The sequence below is a fragment of the Prinia subflava genome (genome assembly GCF_021018805.1).
Source record: "Prinia subflava isolate CZ2003 ecotype Zambia chromosome W unlocalized genomic scaffold, Cam_Psub_1.2 scaffold_22_NEW, whole genome shotgun sequence".
NCBI classification, from domain to species: domain Eukaryota; kingdom Metazoa; phylum Chordata; class Aves; order Passeriformes; family Cisticolidae; genus Prinia; species Prinia subflava.
In genome coordinates, this window is record NW_026960606.1 from 1,269,019 (window position 1) to 1,290,835 (window position 21,817).

General features: G+C 42.8%; 1 protein-coding gene across 13 annotated transcripts in view; it reads right to left on the bottom strand.

The window, feature by feature from the left end:
• The window catches only part of LOC134564864 (Golgi phosphoprotein 3-like), a 101,545-nt gene that overhangs the window by 38,746 nt on the left and 40,982 nt on the right, over positions 1-21,817 (bottom strand). For 4 of the 13 annotated variants that reach the window (XR_010083679.1, XR_010083678.1, XR_010083680.1 and 1 more), the window contains exons 2-4: positions 19,716-19,934; positions 13,982-14,113; positions 13,151-13,406 (exon numbers count right to left, since the gene is read on the bottom strand). The exons of 1 other annotated variant lie outside the window; for it this stretch is intronic. Coding sequence is in view for 6 of the 12 variants with exons in the window: in XM_063424124.1 (XP_063280194.1) it covers positions 13,151-13,406; positions 13,982-14,113; positions 19,716-19,934 (607 nt within the window). In the remaining 6 variants the exon portion in view is untranslated. Of the gene's footprint in view, positions 1-13,150; positions 13,407-13,981; positions 14,119-19,715; positions 19,935-21,817 lie in introns of those variants that run through there. 8 more of the 13 variants (XM_063424117.1, XM_063424126.1, XM_063424125.1 and 5 more) reach the window with 6 other exon arrangements.

Consider the following 21,817-nt stretch of genomic DNA (forward strand, 5'->3'; position numbering starts at 1 on the left):
GAGCCAGCCCCATCCAGGATGGAGGGGTGGAGAACTGTGGAGGTGCCTTCCGTCCCGGTCCTCCCCCTCCGTCCTGTTCTCCCCCCCCCCACCCCCACCCCGGGAGAAGGTGCCTAGTGGTGTGTAGGAGTGCCGAGCCTGCGAGTGCCAGAGCCTGCGGCTCTGCTGGGAGCCAGAAGCTTTTAACTCTTTCTGAGGCAGAAGAAAACTTTTTCCAGACATTGATTCTCGTGGCTGGTGGTTTCAGAAGAGAGAGAGACAGCCTGGGACCGAGATGATAAAGGAAGATGAAAAGAATCCCAGATGGGCAGAGATGAAGAGGAGTGGCTTTTTGGGCTGGACTTTTCTTGCATAATGTTAGCCATAGACGGACCCTGAATCCTCCTGAACATAAATAAGACTGTATTTGGGTGGATGCAGTTGGCTCAAAACCAAAGACTTTGTGGAAGTGATTTGCCACTGTAGGAGTGGAGAACAGAGAAGAGAGGAAGAGGGTGTGGTGGCGCCCTCTGTCTTGAGGGATGAAGATCTCTGTTCTTGGAACCCTCGGCCCCAGGGGTAAATGTGGGGGGGACTGCTGTCCCAGTATGAGAAGATGGCTGGGTTTTGGTACTTGGCCAAGCATCCTTAAAAGAGCCTTTTATGCGGTTTTGGTCCATGGACGGTGGTGAGAGCACTGGACATGGAAAGGAGGGTGTCACCCTGGCAGACTTCTCCGGGTGGTGCCATGGGTGACATGGGACCACGGGAGGGTGGACCTGTGTTTCCTGGGGGGGGTCTGTGGTGCAAGAGAGACTCCTCTCTCCCTGGATGAATTGAAGATTGGTTCTTTCTGAGTGATGATGACTTTGATTGGGAACCCAGGGTTTTGGTTTAAGCAAGTAAGATGGAGGGTAACGTGTAAGTGTTAAAAGTTAGAGTGTGGAATGGGTGGAAATTAGGGGAGAAGAAATGTTCTGGGAGGTTTTAATTTCTGGTTTTTGTGTGTTTAGGTGGTTTTTTTCTTTTCTATTTTCTGTTCTTATGTAGTTTAATAAAGTTTTCTTTCTATTCCAAGTTTTGGGCCTGCTCTGCTCTGTTCTTGACCACATCTCACACTAGTTTGTTAGGAAAAACATACACTCATGGGTGCACTGGCATCTGGCCAGCGCCAACCCATGACAGCATGTGCTACTTTAACATAACTGCTGAATCAGCTAGTATGGATGACAACATTCAATATCTTCTGGACTTAATACATAGAAGAACACAACCTATCAGGGGTGCCTGGCTAGTTGAGTGGTTTAGGAGGAGCAGGACACTTAACTCTGAGCATTATATGTTTATTCCTTTTTCTATATGCTTTATAAAATGCCTATGTAAATTCCCTATCCCACATTTCCAGCTTCAGCAGCAGTAAGTAAAGATCCGGTTCATGACCACCTAAGGAACCTGATTCAACATAGGTTGATGAGACCTGATGTGATGAATCAGAGTCCTGAGGGAATTAGCTGATGTAGTTATCAAGCTACATGATATTCTAAAAATCATGGTAGTCAAGTGAAGTCCTAGGTGACAGGAAAAAAGGAAACATTGTGCCCATCTTTAAAAAGGGTAGAAAGGAAGACCCCAGAAACTACTAGCCCGTCAGCCTCACCTCTGTGCCTGAGAAGATCATGGCACAGATTCTCCTAGAAGCTATGCTAAGGCACATGGAGGACAAGGAGATGATTCAGGACAATCAGCATGGCTTCACCAAGGGCAAGTCCTGTCTGACCAACCCAGTGGCCTTCTACAATGGAGTAACTGTGGCGGTGCATTATTTTTAGTTTATTATGATTTCATATTTGTTGTAATAACTCAGTTTTGCATACCCCATTTTCCTTCTTTATGTGCCCTTAATTTAGTTCTATGTACCCCTACCCTCCTCATTAGTATTCCTTTGTCTCCTTCAGTTGCTTTAAGTTATGCGTGCACCTGTTATGTTATGTGACTTTCAGTTATCTGTCTATTATCTTTCCCGCCTTGTGTAAACCCATCCTACACATCCTGGATTGGTTTCTGTTAGTTTTACCCGCGGATGCAACACCCTAGATACAGACCCTAATTGGTTGCTTTAAATTTACCGCTCCCTTTACCCCTCCCCTAAGCTTGTTGTATAAAACCCACTGCCCGAGCCCTGCTCGGGGCTTCTTGGGGTGTTGTCTTTTAGTTGCTCATCTCCTTAATAAACCTCTTCAGTTCACCCCAAGACCCGTCTCGCCTCCACTCCATCTCTGCTTCCGAAATAGACACTGCCGAGAACATCGGAGTCCCTAGGTGGGGAGGTGAGAGCTCCCCAGGGGGGAAGGTGTCGCACCCCTGGCCGCTGTGTGCCCTGGGACTGGAGAGAGTCACACACCGCGACAAGTAACTACATCAGTGGAAAAGGAAAGGGCTACAGATGTCCTTTATCTGGACTTCTGTAAAGTTTTTGAAATGGTCCCCCACATCCTTCTCTCTAAATTGGAGAAGGATTCGATGGGTGGACTGTTCAGTGGATAAGGAATTGGTTCTGATGCCTTAAGTTTTAACTTCAATGTTTTTCAGATGCTGTGCTGCCTAGAGGTGTAATTCCAAGCCTCATATCAAGTGCTAGTAAGCTCTCTTCACAGAGTAGGTAGACAAAACAATTCCTTTCCCTGCTGAAGACCAAGGACAAGGAGTCCAAGTTTCAGGCCCAAAAGCATCAACAATAGTGGACTGAAGAAAGAAAACAAGAAGAATGAACCTTCGCAATCCAAAGTTGTAATTGGACAATTAAACCCCAATATGTAAATGGACCAAAACTTATAAAAGTGTAAGACCTCGTGACCAGTCATCCATTTTGTGACCATTTTAAGTCCACCTTGAGTGTAGCCCTGGTCAGGCTCTTGTCCTGTCCAAGGTGTACCCTTAAAGGCCCTTTAATAAGTATCTACTTTATTCACTAGCTCTGTTCAGTCTCTGTTCCAGGTCAGCCTTCCCAAGGCATCAGTTTCTGGTGACCATGAAGGGATGGTGAAACATGTGAAAAATCCCCCTGGACCAGAGGAACACCCAGCTCCTGCACCCCACTCCTGTCAGCACTCTGAGGGGGGAGGCCCCAGCTGTGACTCAGAAGGTATCAGAGCCCAAGAATCCAAAAATCCCTGGACCTGACAGAGGCACGTGAGTAATTGAATAAAGGGGTATTTTGTTTAGCACCTGAATTAGGTGTTAGTGTGAGAGGGCCCTAGGGTCAGGCAGAGTCCTCTCCATCTCCCCTGCTGGTAGTAAGGAGGACACTCTCTGAAGAGCAGGGTTAGATTACAGTGAGTCCCTGCACTGAGGCTCTGAAGGGTAGGTGTTCTAATCCCGGGTCCCTTGCTTGCTTTCTCTCTCTCTCTCCCTGGTTACTTTTTTACTCATAACTGTTGAAATATGGGGTGTATATTTTCTTGTGAATACTGTAATAATAATATCCTGAGAGATAGTCCCCTAGGATTTGATTGATTTGGTATTGAAAAACTGGGCTGATTTAACTGGGGAAGATTCCTTATTTTTTAAATCCAAACGTATTAGACTCTCAGAAAAGATCTGGCCGATTTATGAACTAGAAAATGATGAAACATGGCCTGAATTCAGGAGTCTTGATAAGAAGTTAATATCAAGTTTAATTCCCGCATACACAAAGACTGATATTTCAATGAGCTAGAATATGCTAGGCTCTTAATGGTGTTGGCTTGTCACCAAGGGCCAGAGAAAAAGGAGCATATATTGGTCCTAAAGAAAAAACAGGGGTAAAGTAAAAAAGATCAGTCAATATGGGGTAGCAAATGTAAAAGCAAGGAGGAAGCAGTGTTAGACCTCATTGTCCCTGGTTTGAATGCAGGCCTAAGCCCGGGTCTGGGTAGGGCCCCTCCATCCCTGGTCCCACCAGTGTCACCCCCAGTGGTGCCACTGGTCCCTCCACCCCCAGTCCAACCCCCGCCGGCACTGTCACTGCCAACATCACAGCAAGCAGAGGAGGAAGGACTTTGGCAACCACTGCTGCTGCCCCCAATCAGGCTGGTCCCCCTGCTCCCACCAAAGCTCCTGGTCGGAGCAGCTGGGCTGCTGCTACTGCAGTCCCCAGTTGGTCCGGTCACCCTGCTCCCGCTGCCATCCCCAGCCAGGCCAGTGCCACCGCCATCTAAGCAAGGGAGGGCGGGGGAGACATGCCCCTGGGGGACTCCCAGCCGGTGAAGGAGGAGGGGGGAGAGGACAGCCAGCATGTGCAGCCCACGGCACCGCCCCTAGGGGAGGAGCTGGGAGGCAGAGCTTTCTACAAAGAGGGCGGAGAGGAAACCTCCCATGGGGGAAGTGATTCTTCGTCTGCTCTCAGGCCTGTGAGTTTCTATGGCAACCCTAAACACCAAGAAGCTGCCTCAGATGACGTCATCCATGCGCTCAGGTACACAGCCCAGGACCAGCAACGTACTAAGTCCTGGATAGACCTTCCTATGGTCGGGACTAGGTGAAGCAAATTATATGCTACAACAGAGACAACTGGATCACACAGGCACTGTCACTCAGATATTCCCCCTTGAAAACACAGGATGGGATCCAAATATATCAGAACATATGGCAAGGTTAAAACAATGTCAAAGCCTGGTGGTATATGGGTTAAAACATGGTGTCCCTAAAGCTATAAATTGGTCAAAGATTTACAAAGTAAAGCAAAATTATGATTAATCACTCACTGATTTTTTTAAACAGACTAAGAGAGACTGCCATCAAATATACAGATTTAGATCCAGAATCAACTGATGGCAAAGCACATCTACTACTTTTGCTTATGGACCAAGCTTCAAAGAAGAAAGCTGCAAAAGATAGAGGGAGTTTGAGACATAGATAAACTGCTAGAGGTTGCCTGGAAAGTGTTTCAAGACAGGGGCCCAACTGAAAAAGTTAAATCCCAACCTAGGAAGAAAGCAGCTCAAGAAAAGTCATCCAAGAAAACTTCCCCTACTGAGAAGGACTAGTGTGCATACTGTAAGAAGAGGGGACATTTGAAGAATGACTGTCCAGCATTGAAAGAAAAATCCTCAGTTCCCCAACTCCCAGTAGTGCAAACTTCAAGCAGCTCAAGTTCCAAGTGACAGGGACCGAAGGTTTCTACCCTGGCAGAACATTTGGTTGTAGTTAAGCTGGGGAAAGAGGACGTTAAATTTCTGGTAGATACTGGAGCTGGTTATTCTGTGTTAAATTCCTTAGAAGGGAAACTGAGTCACGATACTGTACATGCTGTTGGGGCTACCGGGGTAAGCCAAACATGGCCTTTCCTCCAACCTTTAAAATTTAAGCTGAGGAAGCGCTGGTTAACCCATCAATTCCTCTATGTGCCTAACTGCCCTAAACCATTGCTGGGGAGGGACTTGCTTGAGAAATTGGAAGTAGAAATTGAATTTAAAAAGGGGAAGGGTGTACAAATTATAATTCCTGAATCTAAATTTGTCCAAGTTGCTGCACTTTTTATACAGGAGAAATTTGATGAAATCCCTGCTGAAGTTGGAAATGTGGTAAATCCGATAGTATAGGCCTTACTGAGAATCTGCATACAACCAAGGCAGAGGGATGACACCATTCCCTATGAAGTATTGTATGGCAGACCATATCAGATCCCACATATTCCAGGTGAAATTCATATGAAGGGGAAACTTGATTTACAGAGATATCTAATGGCTTTAGGTTCCACTTTGCAGAAGCTCCAGACTTACATTGTGCTATCCAGACTCATAGGATGGGACACTCCTGCACATCCCTTCCAACCTGGAGACTGGGTATATGTTAAGTGGTGGGACAGTGATCCTCTACAAGCCAAGTGGAGAGGACCTGCTGACCACCCTCACGGCAATCGAAATTGCTGGCAAAGGACCCTGTATTCAGTATTCCAGCGTTAAGAAAGCTTCTGCTCCTGAAACAACTGTAGAAACAGACTGATGCAGATGAAAAAATGCTTTAAATGATTCCTCTTCTGTGCCTAAAAAGCTGTTCACAATAATCATTATTCTTCTTTGCGTGATACCCAGTTGTACAAGACATTGCTACTGTTAGATGTTTATTACTGTTTTTTTTATTATTATTGCTATTATTGCTAGATATTTATCTATTATTAGATATTTACTGTTGTTAGATGTTTACTATTGTTAGATACTTCTCTGTTATTGAATACCTTTTATTAGTAGATATTCAGAATAGAGACTAGACAAGGAAAAGGCCTTGTCAAGCCTCTCGGGGAGGGAAATGATGCCTTAAGCTTCAGCTTTCATATTTTCAGATGCTGTGCTGCCTAGAGGTGTAATTCCAAGCCTCATATCAAGTGCTAGTACCTCTCTTCACAGAGTAGGTAGACAAAACAAATCCTTTCCCTGCTGAAGACCAGGGACAATAAGTACAAGTTTCAGGCCTAAAAGCATAAACAATAGTGGACTGAAGAAAGAAAACATGAAGGATGAGCCTTCGCAATCCAAAGTTGTAATTAGACAATTAAACCCCAATATGCAAATGGACCAAAACCTTGAGTGTAGCCCTGGTCAAGCTCTTGTCCTGCCCAAGGTGTACCCTTTAAAGGCCCTTCAATAAATATCTACTTTATTCACTAGCTCTGTTCAGTCTCTGTTCCAGGTCAGCCTTCCCAAGGTATCAGTTAGATGGTTGTATCCAGAGGGTAGTGATCGACAGCTTAGAGTCCTGATGGACACTGAGGATAATTGGCGTCCCTTAAGGGATCTGTATTGGGACCAAATGCTATTCAATATCTTCATTAATGACATAGACAAAGGGATCGCGTGCACCCTGTTGCCTTCCGATAGAAGGCAAGGCGACCTGGGTTCCAGAAAGCAGCACGGCAACCCGGCCTCTTCTGGGTTACTCGGTCCACAGACACACTGGCATCGATACGATGGATGGTCCAAAATGGCGTTTATTCTTTTACCTCATGGTGTTAAATAGTCAAAGGGGGCTTTACTACGTCAGAGGGGGGCGGAGGGTCCTTATCTTTCCGTGACATCCGAGATCTTCCGGGCGCCTGTCCTTATCTATCACACACAGCACCCTCAGCAAGTTTGCACATGACACCAAGATGAGGGTGCAGTTGACATTCCTGAAGGATGGGATGCCATCCTGAGGGATGTGGACAAGCTCAAGAAGTGGGCCCATGGGAATCTCATGAGATTTAACAAGACCAAGTGCAAGATGCTGTACCTGGGTTAGGGCAATCCCCAGTATCAACACAGGGTTGGGGATGAAGGGATCAAGGGCAGCCCTGCCAAGAAAGACTTGGAGATGCTGGTGGATGAGAGGCTGAACATGAGCTGTCAATGTGCTCTGGCAGTCCAGAAAGCCAATCATATCCTGAACTGCATCAAAAGCAATGTGGGCAGGAGGGCAAGGGAGGAGATTCTGCCCATCTACTCCGCTATCGTGAGGCCACACCTGGCTTACTGCATCCAGCTACAGAGTCCCCAGTGCAGGAAGTACATAGACCTGTTGCAGTGAGGTCAGAGGAGGGCTATGAAGATGATTAGAGGGATGGAACACCTCTCCTATGAGGAGAGGCTGAGATAATTTGGTCTGAAGAAGAGGCAGCTCTGGGGAAACCTAGTTGTGGCCTTTCAATACCTGAAGGGGACCTAAAAGAGAGCTGGAGAGGGACTTTTTATAAGGGTACGTAGTGATAGGACAAGGGGGCATGGATTTAACTGAAAGAGGGTAAGTGTAGATTAGATATTAGGAAGAAATTCTTTCCTGTAAGGATGGTGAGGCACTGGAACAGGTTGCCCAGAGGCGTTGTGGGTGACTCATCCTTGGAAGTGTTCAAGGCCAAGTTGGATGAGGTCCTGAGCAACCTGGTCTATTGGAAAGTGTTCCTGCCCATGGCAGGGGGTTGGAACAAGATGATCTTTAAGGTCCCTTCCAACCCAAACCATTCCATGATTCTGTGATGATTCTAGGATTGAGCATCTTCAAGAGGGTATCTTTTCTTTCTTTAATAAACAAGCTAATGTAGAGAAAGAAGATCCTGCTTATTCAGATGATGGTCCTTAGCCCTACTGCAAAGAATATTTCTTTATTCCAGTTTTTCAGTGATTTAGCATGTACTACATTTGCCTTGTATTCAACTGCTGACATTTCAATTATACAGAATATTTAATTTTCATTTTCCACAATACAGCTTTTCAATTAAGCCATGCTAAAGATGAAGCATCTCTTGCATTGATTTTTAAGTAAACATTATTATTTAGTTTCAACACAAAAATCCACTCATGCATTAACATTCAGAATTGTCATCTATAAAATACTGAAGTTAATCTGCCAAGGTTTTATTGTGATTTCTTTTAAGAACTGTAATTACTGGATTTGCTTTCTGAGACTGGAAGGCAGTATAAAGTACCATTTTCTATCTTGAATAATCACTAGTGTTAGAAATTAATTTACACATAAACCTCATTCATTTATTTGTTTCTAGAAGTGGTACCAGTAGATAGAACTACAAAATTATGCAATGATTACATACTCTGAAGCCAAATGTGCAAGGACATTGCAACATAAAATACGTCATACTGATTTTCAAAAGTTTCACTAAGGTTCATCATGTCCTTGTCTGCCAGTTTCTCATTCTCATTTGTCTCTATGGCATTCAAGCATGGATTTAATGCGTCTTGATCAATTCTGAAGTTTTCTTAGAAACTGCAAAAAATCATCAGCAAACATCCACTCAATTCAATGTTTTAAGTGGAAATCTTTGTAGTTAGCAATCTTTTAAGTCAGTTGTGTGACCAAGGCCATAATTAGCTGGTTATAAATCTGTACTACTTCCCAAAGAACTAGTTCTACCCTTTTCTTGTTCTCACTTTATCACTTGTGCCAGCAGTCTCACTTGTGCCCTATCTGATGACAAGATCAAGAAAGTGATTCAAATAAAAACTAAACTGATCAAAGAAGTGAATGAGTTTTTAGTCAGAGTGATTACCTGAAAGCATTGTACCAACACTAGTAACAACCCAAAAGAGACTCCAATAATAAACCTCTTTGCAAAGACAGGACTAGCCTTCTCAGCTACAGGACAGGCTAATGTGGCTGAAATCTAAACTCCCTCCCTTCAGACCATAGTTTGAAGATACAGGGTTTCAAGTAAAAAATCAAAGCTTTACTTTTAATGAAATTTTACCTTTCCACAATGTCCCAGAATGGAGCAGGGATGAGGAGGGAGAAGGGCTAGCCTGAGGGACAGAAGCTGTATAAAAATGCTATTGCCACTAAAACTACCTCACTGAATCACAACCTTGGATGCAACTAAACAGCTCATTCCACTCACTAAGCACAGTATTTAATTCACAGAGATCTGAAGGCAAGGGGAGCAAAGCTTGCAAAGGGAGATGAGGGGGACACTTGGTAGAGTTGAAACAATTAAATCTTGCAAACACATAAATGAGACTTAAAATGTAGTATTAATGCAAGACCTCATATAAGGTATAAAACAACACAAGTCATTAATGAGAAGGAATTCTAGACTAAGAGAGATGGGGCAAGGAGTAAAGGAACATCATATAGATCAGTAATTCTGGATTTTATTTGCATGAAATTCCTTAAGCAGAAATCAATCTTCATTTGAATTTTATATTAAGCCTTTTTCATAGAACCTGCCTGCTTGAAAAAAGAAATCTCTTGATTGCCTTTCAACAGCAGAAAAAACAAAGCATTTAATGTTGGGTACCTTTTAGTTCTCCTTAAACAAAAGAGAAGAAAACAAAAATTGAAACAAACACACCAGCCCATCCCAAAAATCACATGATAAAACAAAAAAAGAAAAGGAAAACAGTAATTTTACTTGTATTCTTTATTGAGGATACACACAAGTTATTTTTCCATTTTCCTAAAAAGACAGTTAAAATTTCAGTTAGACCTGAAAATGTTTGTGCGATATGAAAATAACTTCTAAAGAACATTCCTGAATGCCTAAGGAACCAAAAGATTTGGAGGCAAAAGAAATAATTGTGCAAACTAATCAATGCTGAATATGCTTAAATGAAGCAAAAAAAATTAGGAGCTGTTTGTCTGAACAGAAGTTCAATTCTTCAGAAGAGGAGGAAGCTGGGAGAAGCTTGGGGAATTTAACAAGGGATAATATTGAGAGGGAAATGTCATAAAACATAATTTCTGATGGGTAGACAACATTTGACCATGTTTTCAATAAACATATTTTACAAGTATCTTCTAATGCTGATAAAGTAAAAGTTCTTCAGTGTGACTTTGCACATGTTGTACTAAGAAAAAAGATCCAGTGCCAAAAGTAATAAACTAAGGCACCTCAAATATTCAGAATAAGCCAGTAAAGAACCTCAAAAACTTGCCCATCTTAAAGGTCAGTGAGTACAACAAAGTTAGTGCAATGTTCACATGCTTAAACTAGATACAGTTAGTTTTGTGTTCTCATGGGCCCAAGGAACAAGGATTATTTCCTTTCCATGCTGTCTTGGTTTGAAAGACAGGTGTCTGCTAAGAGAGGCGGGAAGTTCCATTGGAATGGAGAATATGACGCCCCTCCCTCCAAATTATTATTATAACTTTGAAATTAAGGGGCTTTCAGGCAAAGATATGGGAAAAGGAATAACAGATCTTTACTAGTATGTATAACAAGGCAAACAAACAACAGCAACTATGGCAGCAACAACAAACAGAACCACAAACGCAGTAAGAGTCTTCTTGGCTGCAGACACTTTCCTCTTTGGTGTAGTTACAGTTGCAGCCGGCAGGGATGCTGGCAGGCTCCGGGTGGGCAGGGCAGGTATGATGATTCCCCCGCAGCTGCAGGGGGTGCTGCGGCCTGAGTCCAGCAATCTTTTCTCCACGTGGACAATGGCGGACAAAGCCAGCAGAAAGGGATGGAGAAGGGGCTTCTTTTATGAATGCCCAAGGACAGCTGATTCCAGTGGCCCCTCTGGATAGCAAAAGGAGCTGTAGTAGGGACCTTGGAGTAGCAAGCTGGGAAGGCAGGGGTGAGTAAAGTCCCGGATCGGTAGATGAGATGTATCAGAAACTCAGCATCTGTAGCTGGAACTGCAGGGCATCTGGGCGGGCGGGGGTGTGAATTACAGTGTAGCAAAAAAACCTCAGAGCAGTGGCAGAGAAAATGGCGAGGGCTGGGCAGTGGCTGCCCAGCTCCTGAACATGGCTGAGAGAGAGAGGCTCCCTTGGAGGGGGAGGGGACTCGGGGATTCCAGGGTTTTCCCCTGAGGCACCTGAGCAGATGGTGAAAGTCCTTCTTTTTTAGTGATGTTATGAACGAATTCTCAATGAGTGTGGATGCTCCAAAGGCTGCCCCTGTGTGGCTGCTGTAGCCCGAGATATGGCGGGGTTGTGTCCCCAGAACTCCTGAGACTGATGTCGCAGTCCCTCTGCCCGGGGAAGCGGTGGCCCCGCCGGCTGCCTGAGAGCTGTGGCTGATGGCGCAGCCCCTGTCCCCGAGGAGACAGGCGACCCTCATCCCTGGCAGGGCTGAGCAGCCACCCTGCCGGTCCTGCATTCCTACATTAGCATGTTAAAAGCAAAGTGATTGTCCTAGCTGTGCCTGCTGTAATCAGAGCTTACCTAGTTTCCCCCTCCATGCTGCCTACTTGAGGAGGGCATATGCAAATAAGACGAACACACAGCACGCTGGGAGAGAGTTCTTTGGGGATGAAAGGCACCCCAAAATGGAAGACTGGACACGGTGAAAGATCCAGGTGGTGCCCTGGCCGAGGAAGGAGTGGATGCACCCCCCTGGCCTGGTTCGAAGACTTGCCATAATCTATTAAGAGTCTGAATAGAATGGGAGTGAGCCAGCTCAAGTGACTGAGATAGAGAATGGGAAACTCTCAAGGTTTATCCCTGAGGGTAAAGAGCTGACTCTGCACTCCAGTGACAGACCCCTCAGCGCTCTGCCTTCTGATGGTTGACCAGAGAGAGCTTCTAGCTGTTCCTATGGGAACAAGGACTCGGCTTCTACTGTTTGCAGTGGAATGATGAACTGGGACAGCACCTGCTCCTTCGGATGGCTGCAGCAGAGTGGAAAACTCCGATCGGACTCTGCAATCTTGCTGATGACTTTACTAAAGAGCTGAATATTAATAAAGGCATATGCCCTGTTCTTTTCAGTGAGGTAGGGTGTTAATAAGGTCCCAGTTCAGTGGTTGCTCTCACGAGCAAAAGCTCACCCCATCACCCCACGGCAGAAGAAGGACCTGGCTGGGTAGCAAATTCCCTCCCCCCAGGCAGCAGCTCCAACCATCCTCTGAAGCTGAGAGCAAGAGAGAGGTGGGAGCTGCACCCAACCCCTTTTTCCCAGCCCAATTCTCGAAGTATCTCTGCCCCTCCATGAGAAACCTCCCAGATAAGAGGACAGCCAGCTGCACCCTTCCCGGGGAAACTTCTTGTGTGTCTCTTAAGTACTCAGTCATTATTGTCTCTTAGCAACAAAAAATGGGAGAAAATTCTCAAAGAGAAAGAAACAAAAGGAGAACTAAACCCCAACACATGCACTGCAAGCACTAATTGCAGCACTGTGTACACCAGTATTAAACTGGTGACTTGCAGGATACACCTGAGTCTCTCAGCCATCCCTCTCAGCCCCAACCTACATCTCAGAAACATTACAAAATTCAGTTCCTTCAGCATATTACAGCTAGTGCTACTGGCTTCTCAGCAGCAAATGCTGCCACCACACCCTGGCCAGAGCCACTGCCAACTGATTGTGTGCAGCATGAACACATCAAGAGAACAGGAACAGAGAACAAATGCAGAAGATTTTACAAGTTACTTCAGCTCACCATTAAAACTTTTTAGGGAATAACTCTGAACCTATCTTAGGTCACTACTCAGAATCCCTATCCCCACTGTCTTGGTTTGAAAGATAGGTGTCTGCCAAGGAAGGTGGGAACCTCCCTGTAAAATGGAAAATACGACTCCCTTTTTCCAAATTATTATAACTTTGAAATTAAGGAGATTTCAGGCAAAGATATAGGAAAAGGAATAACAGTTCTTTGCTAGTAGGTATATGTATAACAAGGCAAACAAACAACAACAATGGCAGCAACAACAAACAAAAACAGAAACCCAACCATAGCCTTCTCTCAACTGTCAAGCACTTTACCCTTTGGTGTAGTTATGGTCACAGCTGGCAGGGGTGCTATTGGCTCCACGCCGGGAAGGGCAGGTGCGCTAAATCTTCTGTGGCTGCAGAGAGTGCTGTGGTGCGAGCTCAGTCGCTTCTTCATGTGGGTAATGGCAGGTGCAGCCAGTGGAAGATACTGAAAAAGGGCTTCCTTTACAACCTCACAGGGGCAGCAGGTCCTGGTGCCCTTCCACATAGGGAAATGAGCTGTAGCAGGAACCTTGGAAGCAGCAAGCTGGAACAGCAGAGGCGAGCAGACCCAGGAGTGGCAAACAAAATGTAACAGAAACTTTACAGCTGTGGCAGGAGCTGCGGGGTGTCCCAACAGGCATGGGCTGAGGAGTTACAGTGTAGCAAAAAACCCAGAGCAGTGGCAGAGAAATGGCGGGGCTGGGCAGTGGCAGCCTGGAGAATTCTTCCCATAGCAACTGCAGCCTGTCTCCCCTTCAGTCCCGAGAGGGAGAGAGTGAGAGAACGAGAGAGAAGCTGAGCCCAGCCCCTCACCCCCCAGCCAAAATGTCATGGTATCTCTGCCCTTCCCAAGAGAAAGCCCCCCAGCTAAGATAGTGCCTCCATCTGCACTCCTCCCCCTCCCCCTTGGCTACATCTTTTGTCTCTAAGTACCAGTCATTATTGTCTCTTAGCAACAAATGGGACAAAATTCCATGACAGAAAGAAAAGGAAAAAATCCTAACCTCCAACACCCATATAAAGAAAAAAAAGTATATTTGTTACAATCACCCTTAATTTACAGCTACTATATTGCCTGAAGCAAGACACAAAAGTAAATGTGACTATTCCTCCACTTACCTTTCTTGTCAATAGACTTTTACGCCTCATTCCACAAGTCTCTAATTGAAGACGCCCTCGCAATGCCAATTCAATTAACATACAGCCACGCAATCCTGAGGAGATGCAATCATTCCAAAATGATGTGTAACCCTGTGAAGAATGAAAGGCAGTAAGATATTTCCACCTGAAAGCAAATAGAAAAAAGAGGCTTACTGCATTCTCTAAATAGTACTCTGGGCCTCCCACAATAGCATCACTAGTCAACATCATTTCTGTTCTGAAACATGAAAGAGAAAACAGACTCATCCCCTATTAGTTTTGACACTTGGTCTCTGCTCTTTAAAAAGAAGGGAAACTTCAGGAGAGATGTGAAGCAAACCAGCAAGATATCAAGAGCAGGGACACAGCTGCTTCACCATGGTCTTTATCACAGGCTGCCAGGGAATATGTTCCAGCACCTAAAGCACCTCCTCCCCTTCCTTCACTGACCTTGGTGTCTGCAGAGTTGTTTCTCTCACATATTCTCACTCCTCTCTGGCTGCAATTGCTCTCATGAAGTTTTCTCTTCCCTTCTTAAATGTCATCACAAAAGTGTTACCACCATTTCTAATTGGCCCGGCCTTGGCCAGCAGCGCGTCTGTCCTGGAGCCAGCTGAGATTGGCTCTGCTGGACATGGAGGAAGCTCTCAGCATTTCACTCAAAAGCCATCCCTGTAGCCTCCCCCGCTACCAAAACCTGGCCACACAAACCCAATACAGTTGTTCTAATATGGACTCCCAAACTTCAAGCTACATTTGTTCCATAAACCACACTACCACACTTTTCCAACTATATTTTTACATACAGTTTTTCCATAATGGGCAAAAAGTCCTTCATAACAATGTTTAAGCAATTAACCATAACATTACAGTCTCTCACAAGAGTAGCAACAGTTAAATATTAAAAAACATGCAAGAAAAGTATCTAAGACAAAACAAAATATTTCTGAGAAATTGTTTTTTGAGAAATGACTGTGAAAACACTTATTACAATCCAGAAAGACTTTCCAAAATTCCCATATTGTTGCATCTCTGTGAAAACATCCAATTTGTGCTTCTTCAGAGAAAAAATCAGTTAAAAAAAATCAACTCCCTTTCACAAAATTTATCCTAACTGGTAGCAAAGACTCACTTAAATCAAGGGCAATACAATTATATTCTTTTTGCAAATAAAAGCTGTCGATGTATAGAGATATCAGACGCATATATCAAAAGTCTGCTAAGCACAAAGCAGTCACTATTGCATGCCATTAAAGATAGATTTCTAGGAACATGATAATATAGATTATATAGATGACCAATACTTAGAAAGTTCTAAAAAAGCTCTGTATCTCTAGAAAGTAATTACTGAAATATGTCACAGACTATTTTTAAAGGCCATAAATAGAAGGTTGGAAAGGCATTTAAGAATTTGGATAAGTCAGCTCATAGTTGATTTGAGAGTAGCTGTTGCTCACAAAGAAGTCAGCCATTCTGTAAATTAAGATTTTGGTTCTCACCAGACATTTCTTTGCCAAAAAACATGCAAGATGGTGTGCAATATATACAAAAAGAAAGAGTCCTATGCTCTACTGTTTTCAATTACATAGCCTCTTCACATAAAAATAATTTTTGAAATCAGACTTTACACAAGCAAACCTTCAGCTGTGGCATGATAAATATATACTTCTTTCTATTTCCAGAAACTGTTACATTATTATGCAAACAATTCAAGTGCTAAGAATTTTTTTCCTCTTCTTTAGCAATGAAAACTGAATTTATTTTTAAAATATTTTTCAATTAAGTGACCTTAACTATACCACTCCAAGTGTTGGAAATGTTACAAAGTTTAAAAAATTTTTTTATAACTTTAGTCAGGGGTTTTGTTTGCCTTTGCCCAGAGGGAAAGGAATTGAAGTTTCTTTTCAATGGACTGCTTCACCATCTAGGCCTGATGAGCTTAACATCTCAACAAGACTGGGAGCAGCACAGAAGATACACAAAAAAATAACAACCATTAACAAATATCAACTCCAAACATCACCTCTGGCATGGTTGGAGACACCTAGTCTGGGAAGAGATAAGAGAACACCGAATGCAAACCTAATTAACATCCAAGGCAAAGATATCAATAACCAATAGTAAACCAAATTTTAGGAACTGTGTAACTTGGGACCAATGAACATTGACCAATTAATTTCTCTGGGTTTTGACTGTATGTGAAAAAGGCATATTGTGTGTGTGGCTCTACGCAGATATTTACTATATGTAATATGCTAGGTAGAAAAGTTATGCAATATTAACATTTTAAATAATATAGTAAATGTAGTTTTTAACATTGAATCTAAGTAAGAATTGTGTGTAAGGTATTGTCCTTAGCTCAAGAGCAAAGAGAAGATAACCCAGAGGTTTCTACACAGAGAGAACAATTACAACAAGCCAGACTAAAACCCCCTCTTGGATGTTTCAGAGGGAAAGATGCATATCTCCTTGAAACCACCCTGGCCAATCCAAACCATGCATATCTCCTTGAATCCACAAAGCTACCTGGTTAAGCCAGACTCCAGGACGCCAGGGGTTTTGCAAAAGGCTCGTGGCAAACGGGCTTTTCTTAGATAAAGTATGCATATTCATTAAAGTTGGTCCTCAAAAATAGAGAGGCTTCTCCCTAACGGGGCCCTTCTCCTTCACAGCCTTTGCCTGGGAGGGAGGGGGGACGTAGTCCCGGGCTACCTTTCTTTGCTCTTATTGCCTCATTATTTGTCCTGTCTCTGAAAACTTTTTAAACTTTTATTATTGTATTAATATTTTTGTAACCAATTTTTATTCTTTATTAAATTTTCATAAATTTCAAAAAGCGAGTTATTGGCATTTATCACACTGTATAAGTATGTAAAAAACCTAGTAGAAATCATGTGTGATAAAATGATTTTCTCTGCACAACCTGGGCAATGTGTGGATGAAATGATTTCTGTTGCACATCCTGGCCAGAACATCCTGGCCAGAATAAAGTAATGCCTCAATTCTCTTAACACTAAAAATGTTGGAGGGTTTTTTGTTTTTCCTGCAGTTTTGGTGACAAGATCATGTAATGTTTTTCAGAATACTTTGTTTTACCCATAAGAGTTACTAAAAATCTCTTCCCACTACAGAAATATACATTTTCTCTCTAATTTTACGTTAACTCCTAATAGGGGAGCAGCAGCTCTACTATATCAGGCACAGGCCAGAAAAGGCTGAGGAAGAATGAAAAATCCTTGAAAATCTCTGTAATATATGATGTAATTCATGCTCATGCAATATAAATCCGTGTTCATGTAATATGATGTATCAATGGTATAAGTTTGGCCACGTTTTAGGAGGAATACGGTGGCAGTCACCCAGGCTTGGAAATGAAGTAAAAAAGATTAAGAATTGAAAAGTGCCCTTGCTGGAAACTTGGGCAAGGACCATGATTTACAACAGAAAGAAGGGTGGCTATGGGAAGAGATAAGCGCACTCCGGAGATGGACTCGCCAACGACCAACACGACAATTATCGCTCCGTGTGCATCCCAATACAAGATTCCCTAAAATCAAATCAAGTATTCATCTCTCCTCAGAAATCCAATCAACCATCCCACAGTGAGGACAGAATTTCATGAATATGGAGCAAGAGTGGGAAAAGGACAAAGAAGTATGAAGAAAGGCCCTGTCCAGCCAAAAACTGTATATAAACTAACCCTGCTGGGACTGAAGCTGCGAACAGGGCAGCTATGGTGCAATAGAGGCCGGAGCTAGATTCACCCAGTGCCGATCCTGGGCTCGACACTGACTTTGTAGCTTTTTCATGTTGCAAATTTTGTTTCCAAAATTTATTTTTGTAAATTATTAATAAAATTCATTTTTACTAATTAGATTGGCTACGCATTTATAACAATCTCCAATTCAAAAGAAAGGAAAAAGAAGCACTAGCAGAGTTCCAACCCTGAGGCTTCAAGATACACACATGCTAATAAAATAAAAATTTTATACTTAACTTAGTTAGTCAAGGCCACCTATTTACAGAACCTTCTACAGCAGAATGTAGACTAGCTGCCAAGACATTTCCTGATCTAACCCAGCGAGTCTCAAGCTATTATAGTTTGCTTTATAGATCCACAGTCACAGAAAATAGTAATCAGCTTTTGAGTCTTTAAAAAAGCCTCATAAAGACATGTAATAGTCTGTGAAAATAATGGAATGTTACAGTAGCCTGTATGCATTTGTTTTCACAACGGGCCCCTTGGGCCCATCCTCAGGAGGATCTGCATATTCACTATTAAAGGTCAGTGTTAGGTCAAAGTCTTGGCCCTGACTCAAACTCAATTTACGTTTATGAAGAACAACAACAACTGAGCTTCTCTGGGACAATGCATGTAACACTGCCCAGTCTAAACTTCACTTTCTAACTGCCTTTCATTTTATATTCATACTTAATAGTACTCCTAAAAACCTCACCTAGCACCCTCTACTTGAAAGCAAAACAAAAGTTCTATTGTAACAAAACTGAAATGAACCAAAGGGGAACCTTCTGAAGGAGAAACATCACCAGTTACCCAAAACCTGTTCTCAGGAAATTCTAAATTCTTCTTTTACGAAAGGCACAAACAAAAAGACTTCAAAATTTAGTAATAAATGCAATTTCTGAAACTTCATTTAGAAACAGCAAAAATAAAATGTTTTAACCCTTTTTAGCCATGATAGTCCCATCAGAAAGGGAGATGGCCAATCTGGAAAGAAACAGAAAGCCAAAATAGACAATTACAGCTCCTGAGGAATCTGAAAGTCCTAGCTCTAAGGCAATATATCTGACAGTCTATCAAGAGGACATGAAACTTCAGGGTTTCTCAGCTAGGAGGCAGAAAGCATATTAGATAAAGCTTTCACTTCAGCAAACAGTAAATTCTGAATTTACAGATAGCCTGTTTTCCATTAGAAGAATATTTCAGAGGAAAAAATTCAGCCAGCTCTACTTGGATGCTGAAAGATAGAAAACCTAGAGTTCCTGAACTGTGCTGGAATTTGATTTTACATTTATTAATTCTGCATGGATGGCATTCAAAGATTGTGTCAATGGTAGCAATATAAAAGCCGTGAAAGATAAAACTATTGTTTTGTTTATACATAAACAACTAGCTAGCTTTCTTAAACAATGGTTTCTTCCTTGCCATCTATTCTTTCTGATATGTGGCAGACTATTTTTATGGTATGTTCTTGCATTTGGTTTGCATGGCAAAGTTAGGGTGGTGGGCTACAGGGGTGACTTCTGTGAGAAGCTGCTGGAAGCTTCCCCCATGTCAGAGTCAGTGCCAACCAGATCCAGCAGGGACCCATTGCTGGTCAAGGCCAAGTCAATCAGTGATGGTTGTAGAAACACCTCTGTGATAACATATTTAAGAAGGGGAAATAAGCTATTGTGCAGAGACAATTGCAGCCAGAGAAGAGCAGAGTGAGAATATGAGAGGAACAACTCTGCAGACACCAATGTCTGTGAAGAATGAGGTGGAGGTGTTCCAGGTGCTGGAGCAGATTCCCCAGCAACCCGTGGTAAAGACCATGGAGACAAAGGTTGTCCCCTTGCCTCCCATGGAGATCCACAGGGGAGCAGAGATACACCTGCAGCCCATGCAGGATCCCACACTAGAGCAGGTGGATGCCTGAAGAAGGCTGTGACCCTGTGGGAAGCTCACCCTGGAGTAGGATCATGGCAGTACCTGTGGGAAGAGGAGCCCATGCTGGAGCAGGCTTGCTGGCAGGACTTGTGACCCTGTGGGGGAACCCATGATGGAGCAGCCTGTGCCTGAAGGACTGCACTCCATTAGAGGAACCCGTGCTGGAGCCTGTGGGAAGGACTCATGTTGGAGAAGTTTGTGAAGGACTGTTTCCTGTGGGAGGAACCCCATGTTGGAGCAGAAGAGTGCGAAGTCCTCCCCCTGAGGAGGAAGGAGCAGCAGAAAGAACATGTGATGAACTGATGACAACCTCCATTACTCATTCCCCTATGCCGCTGGGGTGAGGAGGAAGTAGAGAATTCAGGAACTGAGCCTGGGAAGAAGGGAGGGGTGGGGGAAACAGTTTTCAAGATATTTTTATTTCTCATTGTCCTATTCTAATTTGGTTGATATTAAATTAATTTTTATTCCCCAAGTCAAGTCTGTTTTGCCCATGATGGTAATTGGTGAGTGATCCCTCCCTGTACTTATCTTGCCCCATGAGCCTTTTGTTATATTTTCTCTCCCCTGTCCAGGTGAGCAGGGGAGTGATATAGTGGTTTTGGTGGGTGCCTGGCATCCAGTCAGGGTCAACCCACCACAGTTCTCAGAAATTACAGATGACACTGAAAAATACTCTGTGCTTACTGACATCATGGGAAGTTATTGAGAGCAATTATCTCCAGGTCTCATTAATCATCCTCACAAAATTTACATGTCAGCATAATAAAAATACAACTTGAAACCTGTAAAACATACAAGGTTTAGTTCTACTTTTAAAATGAAAATGAGAAGAAATAATTGTCAACAGATGTATAGCCTGAGATGGACATACTAAAGCAAATATGGAACTTGGAGAAACTTTGAAAGTCAGTCTAGGTCATTTGTAGGATTAGGCAAAGCGAACTGAGTAGTCTGCTAGTAAAAATTATATATGCAATGATTTTCATGTTGCATAGCACCATTGGCAAAAAGTATGCTTGCTTCTAAAATTTACACAGCAGTGTCATGAAGTGAGAATACCTGAATGATTGCTCTGAGCAGCTATCTCAATACTGAGAAAAAGACTCATGTTTTGTATATACATAAATTCAGATATCTTTTCTTAGGAATACTTAAAGTGGCAAAGAGAAACAATGGGGGAAGGGGGAACAGGAAAATAAACTGAAGACAAAATGATACCCCAGTGTTTAATTACTTTCAAGGCATAAGCATCTCTTTTGAACCATTACTTTCTGTGCACACTACTTCAACTATTCTTTGAGAGAATAATTTCGGTTTATTGATCTTTCAAATCAATGACACACATCTCATTTTAACCTAGTAAAAAATGTAACTTGAGAAGGTATACTCTCCCTCATGTCTTAATTTTTAGTCACTTGAGGACTAAACCCAACAATGAAGTCCAAGAAAGCATGAACTGCTGCTGAAGACAAAGTATTTATTTTTTACCCCATTGCTGCTATCTCTTTTGATACCTCAGTAGCATTTGTGTAGTCAGCTAGATGAGAACATGACCTGTCTGAAAGTTAATGTTCAGTCTCTTCACCTGATTCAGTGAGAAAATGAGCAAATTGCAGAGGCAGCATGGAAAAGGGAAGGAACACAGTTGGGACAGATAGCAAAAGGCAAGACCATCCCCTTCTATGAAAACCCACAGTTCAATGGACAAGTCTACTTCAAAAACGGAATAGTTTTCACAACCTGAATAGTTACAGCTAGAACTATTAAGTTAGTCTTTGGGATAAAGAGCTCAAAAAATTACTAAACAAACAGCACATTATTTGACTACCTATACCAAAGCCATTCATGAGCATAGTCTGTTCAGAAAACACAAAGGACATAATGCTTAAGATATTCACTGAATTCATCACTACCTTGTGCTTCTCATTTTGGACCTCAGCAATGATTATCTTATTCAATATAAATTTGAAGTTTTATTCTTTAAATCTGACAGGACAACACTAGTAGCACAGACAGAACATATAATACAAAATCGTCATCTGCCACCCTTTTGAAACCTACTGAAAAAGACAGGCAGTGTGATGAATATAGCTGGACTATATCTGCATAGATGATTTGGCTTAACAGATACCAGCTTGACC